The sequence below is a fragment of the Monopterus albus genome, unplaced genomic scaffold, assembly GCF_001952655.1.
Source record: "Monopterus albus unplaced genomic scaffold, M_albus_1.0 scaffold179.1, whole genome shotgun sequence".
Lineage (NCBI taxonomy): Eukaryota > Metazoa > Chordata > Actinopteri > Synbranchiformes > Synbranchidae > Monopterus > Monopterus albus.
The window spans coordinates 37,337-47,099 of NW_018128059.1; the positions used below are offsets into that span (position 1 = coordinate 37,337).

At 40.2% G+C, this 9,763-nt stretch overlaps 1 protein-coding gene across 1 annotated transcript in view; it reads right to left on the minus strand.

Annotated features, from left to right (window-relative positions):
- appbp2 (amyloid beta precursor protein (cytoplasmic tail) binding protein 2) overlaps nt 1–9,762 on the minus strand; it is a gene marked incomplete at its 5' end in the record, with an annotated part of 22,925 nt that extends 13,163 nt beyond the window's left edge. Inside the window, 4 exons of the mRNA XM_020616819.1 lie at nt 1,599–1,722; nt 3,233–3,384; nt 3,741–3,829; nt 9,694–9,762. Coding sequence (XP_020472475.1) covers nt 1,599–1,722; nt 3,233–3,384; nt 3,741–3,829; nt 9,694–9,762 — 434 coding nt within the window. The remainder of the gene's footprint in view (nt 1–1,598; nt 1,723–3,232; nt 3,385–3,740; nt 3,830–9,693) is intronic.
- Between the last annotated feature and the right edge of the window lies 1 nt (nt 9,763).

Genomic DNA, 9,763 nt, shown 5'->3' on the forward strand with positions numbered 1-9,763 from the left:
TGATAACAGTAAGGTCTAGACCTTACTTTGTAAAGTGTCCTAAGATGACTTTTGTTGTGATTTGGCGCTATACAAATAAAATTTTATTTGATTTGATTTGATTCCTGTGTCGCCTCTGCTTACCAGTTTCTCCCTTGTCACAGAGTGAGTTGTCTCCAACCCAGAGTCACGCTACTCACCTGTTTGTTCCTTGTCGCTACCTGGATTGTCTCAGTTTTGTGTCTGCTCAGCTCACCTGGTCTGTTTCCCTATCGCCAAATGTGTAACCTCCAGCCCAGTCTCAGTTCTCCTCACCTGTCTGTTATACTTCACTGTGTAAAGAGTCTTCCACTGTGTATTATTTGAGTTCTATTCTTGGATGTTTTCTGTTACCTTGTGTCTGGTTTAATTGTACTTTAGTCTGGTGATCAGAACTTTTTATTATTAAACCTTATTCTCAGTTACCTCCTTGTCTATGTCTGCATTCTGGCTGCATCCTGTAGTCAAGTCATGACTCAACAGTCTGTCCCAAATGGCATGATTGAATAACTGATTCTCACACCATTTTTGTAAAGACCTCTGTTCTTTTGGAAGTGTATGATAGTTTGTTAACTTGATGTTTATAGTTCATATGTTTAAGATCTCCACATTGGATGCACTAAAATATGAATGATGAGAATTCAATTTAAATTTCATATTTTTCTAGGGATTTTATGTTTAGTAGAATACAGGTGTACAAAATATGACATAAAGCAATAATCCTTATCCGTTCTCAGCCATGTGATTTTTAAGCTAAGAATAAAACATATTTTTGAGGTATCTTTCAGAGTGTGAAGGCCGTTTGTTATTTTGGTTTGATGAACTTTTGCTGAGCACACCTGAGCACAGTCTTTTTTGAATCATGGAGAAATAGAGAGAACTACCCCAGATGCTGCCATAGAGGAGCTGCTTGATACCATCATTTTATCTATGAGCTTGGCAGGACATGCTAACCTGGTAAAACCTGTTTACTACAGCCTTAAAAACCCTTATCAGCTTTTACTTATTTTTTCATCTGCAGATCAAAGTGACTGATTTAATGCAATAATAATTCTGAACAGATGTACAGCAGCTCTTTGTCCAGCCTTTTATATTTACCCCGATAATACAACTAAATAATACATTAACTTGCAAATGTCATATTTGAACATAGTTGTTATTCAATTATTGACAGTTGTCACTTCTAGTTACAAGTAAAGCGGAGTCACCTGTTGTCAGATGTATTCCGTGTGTGTGCGCATGTCAAATAACAGTTAACATTTCTTCTCAATCCTTGAGTAGGTGTAATAACATTGGACCAATGGGACCAATCTCACTTTAAACATAAACCAACTAAGAAGCCATTTGTCAACTCTATTTACCAAATCCTGCTGCCTCTCTGTGCCAGAAACTAAACAAGTCACAGATTGGAAACTGCAGCCAGTGAACAGGACAAACCCACTGCTTTGTTTTATTGTAACTAAGATTGAAAGTGAAATCATTTACACATTCTAAACAAAGGTTCTTTAAAAGGAGTTCTTGATCAAATATAATGAGTACAAAACCACATATTGACCATCCACAGCTTTTTTGTGACTGACCTGACACAGCATTCCACAGCCCGATAACAGTGGAGGACCTCACTGTGGAGTGTGCACAGCTGTAGGCATGACAGGAACACTTTCTCTGCATCTCCATACCAGCCCGCATCAGACAAAAATCCACCTAGAATCAAAAAGCATCAGATTACTCCAACTGTCTGCAAACCAGAGGGAAAGTAGCTGGTTGTGTTTTTATCATCTAAAATTTCATGGCGGCTAACTTATCTGTTAAAGGGAGAGAAACTCATTTCTAATACTCAGACTAGTAGCACAAGCACTGTGCAGTCATAAGAAGAAACACATGGCATGTTTCATTTAGATTAAAATACAGTGCTAAAAGATGTGCCACTGGCTCACCTTTTGAAGAGAGTACAGCGACTGCTATATCTTGCTGGCTAGCCAAGTCACTGCATATCCAATTGGCAATGGTCTCAGCATGTATACAAATGTGAACTGTTCAGAAGATAACATTAAAATCTTCCTGCTGGAAGGTAATGCTGGGAAGCTGAGCTCCTGCTTCTCAGCTATAGAAGGTGATGGTTATACACCAATCAACCATAACATTATGACCACTGACAGGTGAAGTCAATGACACTGAATATCTCTTGACTGGGCTCTGACAAGGGCCAAACTGTGATGGCTGACGACTGGGTCAGAGCATCTCCCAGAATGCAGGTCCTGTTAGGTGTTCCTGGTCTGCAGTGGCTAGTACCTACCAACAGTGGTCTAAGGAAGGACAAACAGTGAACCAGTGACAGGGTCATGGATGCCCAAAGGCTCACTGATGATGAGGTTGCCCTACTGTATATTAAACATTTAAACTTCATTAATCCTTTTCAAAAGATTCAATTTAGTGTGAACCAAAATGGTTGAAAATGAGAAACACTGCACCTTGGTCTCTATGAACAGAGACATTCAGCAGTTACAGTGGTGATATCACATCTGTTGAATATCTAAAAACTGTTTTTAACTTGTCCACACAACCTCAGTTCTCACTCCTTTAACACAGGTTTTTCACTGAATGGTCGACATATTTGTGCTCCTTCTGACAGTGTAACAGATTCACAGAAGATGTACGGTGGGCTGCAGAGTGACACGAGCATGGTGCACTGACTCCTGTGTACACAGTATTAGGCAAGTGGTCATAATGTTACGGCCGATCGGTTTATATACCATTTATAAAAGATAGGTAACACATCATCTGTGAGGTCCCATTAGCAAGTTAATCTCATTCACTGTTTTATATCAATGAAAATGTGCCACTGCTCTAATATTTACAAATTACACTGCATGGCATTTTTGAAAGGACATGCAGTATAGTGTTGATTCTACTTTATTGTGTATCCATAGCAGTAATAAATACAGTGCAATTAGAGAGTTTGTTTGCCTCAAGGCTGGCGCTTTTAATTCCTGAGTCAGAATTTTAAATCATTATAATGATAATGGATTTAGGCTCACTCAGTGCCAGTGAGTTTGTTCTATCTCTAATTATTGCTATCAGCTACCCCTATAATAACATCAGTGGGAGCAAGGAATGGCCTCCACATATTCACAAATTTTTCTCTGCACCTGTTTCCCATGCACGATCTCCAAGTGTCTGTGTCACACCTTCCCTCCCCTACCCCTCCATTTACCAAGCACAAAGCCAAACTGAATGGCTTTCTCCTTGACATGGGCATCAGACTCCGCGATGTATGAGCAGCGCCGACTGAAGGAGTTTGCCAGAACTGAGGCCACTTTCACACCATGGTCCATTAGGGCCTGGAAACAGTGGTGCAGGAGGTGTCTGCAGTGAGGAGGAAAGAAAAGGACCTTGTCAGTGAAGACCAGAACTCCAAGGTAATCATCAGTAGGGATTAATATATTGTTTGTTACATGTGGCAACACCTATCAGTGGTCTGACAGACTATCTGGCCAGTCAGTGAACTACATTACTGATGACTGCTGCCATTCTGCCTGCAATTCATATTAAGCCAATGCAGGCTGAAAGCAACTACATTCAGTACACCTGACAACATCATACAAAGAACATCAATAATGTATGTTAACATGAGCTGGACAGTAATCATCTGTTTAAGGGCCACAGGCTCAAAGACCATTTTGTAAGACAACTGATGGGTCAATAAGGATATATGTTTTTACCTTTTGTCTGAAGCCCGCAGTACTTTAGCAAACACCTCCAGCTCACAAAACTCTCCTCCAAGCTGGCAGAGTCGGCCCTGCTGGTAAAGCTGAGACACACACAGATAGTTGGAGGGATGAGGTGAGCACAACACTTTGTGTCAGTAATACATATTAACTCATTCTTTAGTGGTACAATGTTGAGTCTATAAGTAATAAGTGATCAGATTAATAAGGTGCAGGTGGGGTGCCACATGTCCCAACAATGTTGGACTTTTGTTTCTATTTTTCAGCCCATTTTCCATTATATGTGTGCTTTAAATCATGCCTTAGTAAAAGCTGTCTGCTGTTCATTAGTTTAACCAAAAACATTTGCTGATGTCTACCCAGGGAGCTAAATGTGCTGAGCTGGAAGTTGTTATATTCAGTGGGTTTCCACGGTGTGCTCTATTGAGAGGAGGCACTTCCAGTCTCAGCTGTTTCTCTCAACTGCAGTTGTTGGGTTAAGTCTCCTTTAATGTCAGAGTGAAGTGAGACAAGCCACAGAAAAATGGTTGGACAGTGAAATGTTTTATTTAGGTTATGTAGGCTTGTAGTTAAAAATGCAGGCTTGTAGTTACACTTTGCTCAAAAGCAGTTATTTTATCCTCACAGTTGTGCTCAACTAGGAGGATAATCACCTTTATTGGCCAAGTATGTTACACACAAGGAATTTATTTCCGGTACAGAACTGAGGCAGCTATCTGCGACGTCAACTCAATCAATGGCTCTAACCATCGGGGGCAACAGGGGGGTTCAGTGTCTCGCCCAAGTACACTTCGACATGTGGACTGCAAGCACTGAGATTCGAACCTTCAACCTTCCGGTTGGGAGACGGCTCCTCTACCCACCGCACTGTCGCACTTGACCTCCCCAACTACCTGTGAGTGTTGGTGGCAACAGAAAAAAATATTTTTCTAGTGTTGGAATGGCGTGGATAGAGCATCTCCCTAAGAAAGCTCTAATTTCGCCCCAGTACCACTCATACCACAACCCAGGAGCATGCCCAAGCCGACCCAAAATGCATCCGAGTCTTGCAGTTCCTCAAGCACAAAAAAGGAAAATGAAAGGCCATACAGGTGTACTGTATATTTTTATTTAATTAGGTCCATTGATTTGTTGAATTTTACATATGCCTTTTTGTGTTATATTCCTTATTACACAGGCCTAACTGTAATTTGAAATTATTTCCATTTGGAAAAAAGTAGTCATTGTTCCTTAGTTCTTTGGTATGTAAGGCTATGGTTTAAGCTAACAGTAAACTACATGCAGTTTTTTTCCCCCTGTTTTGGAGTGGGGGGGGGGGTAATTGGAGTTGAGCGGGATGTAATATGAGTTGAGCGCTGAGCGATAATGAGTGGCATGGCCTGGCGCAGCTTTCAGTGGGGGAATGGAGTGGGCGAACAGCTCTGTGAGTGAGGAGCGGAAATTCTCACCGCTCCACTCTGCTCATATGCTCTGGTGCATGCGCATTTTGGGATATCTGTACTTGGAAATGTTCCACATGCGCTCTAGAAAACATAGTGGTAAACTCCTAACATCAAGAGACACTTGTTTAGTTTGTTGCATTTATCTGAACAACAGAGGTGTAACAATATAACCAGCTCATGATTCAGTTTGATACATGGCTTACTGTACGACACACTTACGGTAGCACTGAGAATGAAAACTTGTGTCATAGTTATTTCTTCTTAGGTATGCAAATTCACAAAAACAGTTTTCAAACATTTTGTTTCTTATTCAAACATTTCCCTTATTCTGTAGATTAGAGTGTGACTAATGCAATGTTGGGCTAATAGATAGTGTAGCTAACCCCAGGGTCAACAACAGATTGGTCAAAGAAACAGAGCTGACCTATTGCCCCCTCTTGCTTTAAAATAAAAAAAATTACATGGGAGTCATGACTTGATACGCCAATCCATTTTTCAGTTTCAGGATGCATACTGTCACAGTTTTAAACCACTATCCAGTAAAATCTTGGATTGTGAGTATAATTCGTTCCGGCAACGTGCTTGTAATCCAAAGTACTCGTATATCAAAGCAAATTTCCCCATAAGAAGTAAAAATAAAACAAATTAACCTGCACTTTGCCTTTGAAAAGAATCGTGGCTGGCGTGAGGGGCCATTGTTGCAGTACAGATGTTGACTATACGAGTGAGGCACGAGAGCCATCGGCTCAGTTGTGACATGACGCTCAGCAGACAAAGCGTGCGTACTACTCATATTGCAAGACCTTGCTCGTTTATCAAATTCAAATTTTACTGTATACTGTTCCATGATGCATTGTTATGCCCCTACTGAACAACATTTTAAAAGGAAAACAATGTACCACTGCTTAACCAGAATAAAACCAAGGATGGGAAACGTACAGTACATACATGTGGTGCATGAAACAAGTGTCCAGTTTACTTTCTGATGCATGTGCAGTTAGCATACTTGCAATGTGGACAATGCAAGTGGCCTCCAATTTTGAGCTGCACAGGGTTCAATGTCAACACACAGGCCTGCCCAGACCCTCACACACTTGGGCAGATGACAATATTTACATCCCATGGACCCTTACCTCAAGTGCAACATGGCAGTACAGTGTACTTAGTACTATGCCAGCTGGTGACAAATTTATGCACCATCTTTAAGAATTTACATAACACTTTTCAAATTACTTTTTTGGTTTTGTCATTAGTAAATACTTAATTAATAAGTAATTAATACATTTTTACATTTACTGGGAATGCAATACTCCTGCCCCCGCGACCCGGTTCCAGATAAGCGGAAGAAGCTTGATGGAAGGATGGATGGATGGGAATACAATATTGTCTTGCTCATCAAAAAACTACACTCTTTGTAAAGAATTCCTCAGTGCTTATGAACATCTACAAATAAATCACTAATGACCATAGAGGACACAAAGTTAAACCCTGGGAATCTGCACATTGTAGCACTCTGAAGAGCATTTACAGGTTCTACAGTGGTGTGAAAAAGTGTTTGCCCCCTTACTGATTTCTTATCTTTTTGCATGTTTGTCACACTGTAATGTTTCAGATCGTCAAACAAATTTATATATTAGTCAAAGATAACACAAGTAAACACATCATGCAGTTTTTAAATGAAGGTTTTTATTATTAAGGGAAAACAAAATCCAAAACTATATAGCCCTGGGTGAACAAGTGTTTGCCCCCCTGTCAAAACACTGGTTTATCGCACCTGAGTTCAATTTCTATAGCCACACCCAGGCCTGATTACTGCCACACCTGTTCGCAATCAAGAAATCACTTAAATAGGACCTGCCTGACAAAGTGAAGTAGACCAAAAGATCCTCAAAAGCTAGACAGCATGCCGAGATCCAAAGAAATTCAAAAACAAATGAGAAAGAGAATAATGAAGCTCTATCAGTCCGGAAAAGGTTATAAAGCCATTTCTAAAGCTTTGGGACTGCAGCAAACCACAGTGAGAGCCATTATCCACAAATGGCGAAAACATGGAACAGTGGAGAACCTTCCCAGGAGTGGCCGGCCAACCAAAATTACCCCAAGAGCGCAGCGACAACTCATCCAAGAGGTCACAAAAGACCCCACAACAACATCCAAAGAACTGCAGGCCTCACTTGCCTCAGTTAAGGTGAGTGTTCATGACTCCACCATAAGAAAGAGACTGGGCAAAAATGGTTTGCATGGCAGAGTTCCAAGACGAAAACCACTGCTGAGCAAAAAGAACATAAAGGCTCGTCTCAGTTTTGCCAGAAAACATCTTGATGATCCCCAAGACTTTTGGGATAATACTCTGTGGACAGACGAGACAAAAGTTGAACTTTTTGGAAGGTGTGTGTCCCATTATGTGTGGCGTAAAAGTAACACCGCATTTCAGAAAAAGAACATCATACCAACAGTAAAATATGGTGGTGGTAGTGTGATGGTCTGGGGCTGTTTTGCTGCTTCAGGCCCTGGAAGACTTGCTGTGATAAATGGAACCATGAATTCTGCTGTGTACCAAAATATCCTGAAGGAGAATGTCCGGCCATCCGTTTGTGACCTCAAGCTGAAGCGAACTTGGGTTCTGCAGCAGGACAATGATCCAAAGCACACCAGCAAGTCCACTTCTGAATGGCTGAAGAAAAACAAAATGAAGACTTTGGAGTGGCCTAGTCAAAGTCCTGACCTGAATCCAATTGAGATGCTGTGGCATGACCTTAAAAAGGCAGTTCATGCCCGAAAACCCTCCAATGTGGCTGACTTACAACAATTCTGCAAAGATGAGTGGGCCAAAATTCCTCCACAGCGCTGTAAAAGACTCATGGCAAGTTATCGAAAACGCTTGATTGCAGTTGTTGCTGCTAAGGGTGGCCCAACCAGTTATTAGGTTTAGGGGGCAAACACTTATTCACACAGGGCTTTGTAGTTTTGGATTTTGTTTTCCCTTAATAATAAAAACCTTCATTTAAAAACTGCATGATGTGTTTACTTGTGTTATCTTTGACTAATATATAAATTTGTTTGACGATCTGAAACATTACAGTGTGACAAACATGCAAAAAGATAAGAAATCAGTAAGGGGGCAAACACTTTTTCACACCACTGTATTTTCATTTGCTTACAGATCACTTACAAATCATAATCAGTACTTTGAGGTCTACACTGACTGGTATACAAGTACTTTGGATTTTGGGATAATATTGTGTTTCATCATTTGGCTGTCCCTGGTAGGCTAGTGGTTAAGGCACAGCGCTCTCGCTGCTGCGGCCCGGGTTCGAGCCAGCATTGCAATCGGCGTAAAACACGTGCCAAATGTCAACATGTGAGTGTGAAGTAACTTTGCTTACTAGAGCCAACAGTCTCAATGGATCACATTTACTGAAAAGAAAAGGTATTTTAACAATTGTCGTGCAGAGACTAACAGCTGCTAGTGACAATGTCACTCTGTTATTAATTATTAAATATTTGGCATGTCTTGGGTGCAGAACAGGGGCTTTTGAAAAGGTCCTAAAAGTGTATTTCATATATTCATGGATTATTATACTTATGTTTATGGTGTCTTCAGACCACCATTTTTTCATTTCTAAATAGCTATATATAGATTTGTAATCTTGTCTGACACAGAACTGTATTTAGACCATTGTGTAAAAATACTCTGAGGCAAACTACTCTTTACATCAATAATACAATTTACACACTTTTTAATTTCACGGTTCATAACAATAATGCGAAAACAATAGTGTGTCTGGTTAAGTGGAAATGTCCATCCAAGGCTACATCATAAACAAGCATTTACACTGTCTGTGCACATCAGGCCTGCACCAGCCCAAGGGTATATATAGTCTTACACAGCCAGGTACTGTGTTCTTGTGGTTGAAGGAACAGATGCTACGTCTCCTGATCCCTGTATTTGTCCTACTTAGGGTAAAAAAAAAAAACATCACTGTCTTTACATCTACATTCAAAGCACTTTTAATTTAATTAAATGTCTTTGCATCAAAATAATTGTTTTTCGGTTTCAATAGCTTGCCATTTTGTGTTTGCTGTCTACAGCAACTGACAGCTGACATGTCTGCCTGTAAACATACTTTTAAAAAAGTGGGTCACAACTAATTATTCACAACAAAAAAGCAGGCATTTATACGGTAAATGATCTAAATGGTTACAGGATCAATGTCCTTTATGGCTTTGAATTCAACAAACTTTCATTATATAAATACACATACCACTAGCTATACTGAATCGTGTAAAATGTAAGGCGGAGTAATATAACGGTTAGCTTAGCTAACTTAACGTTAGACAACACGATACAATTTTTCATTTTCAGAAGCAATAGAAAGGTTTTCGACATTTAACGTTATTGGTTAGTAGCGTTAGCTAGCAGTTAACGTTAGCTGCAATGTTAGTAACTCATACAGTCTGGCGGCTGTCACATACACTTGAACAACTTGACCGCCAAATCTTACCTTATAATAGACATCGAACTGTATATTTTCTGGGAGAGAGCGTATGTCCTTTCTTGATCGGCTGTAGTTA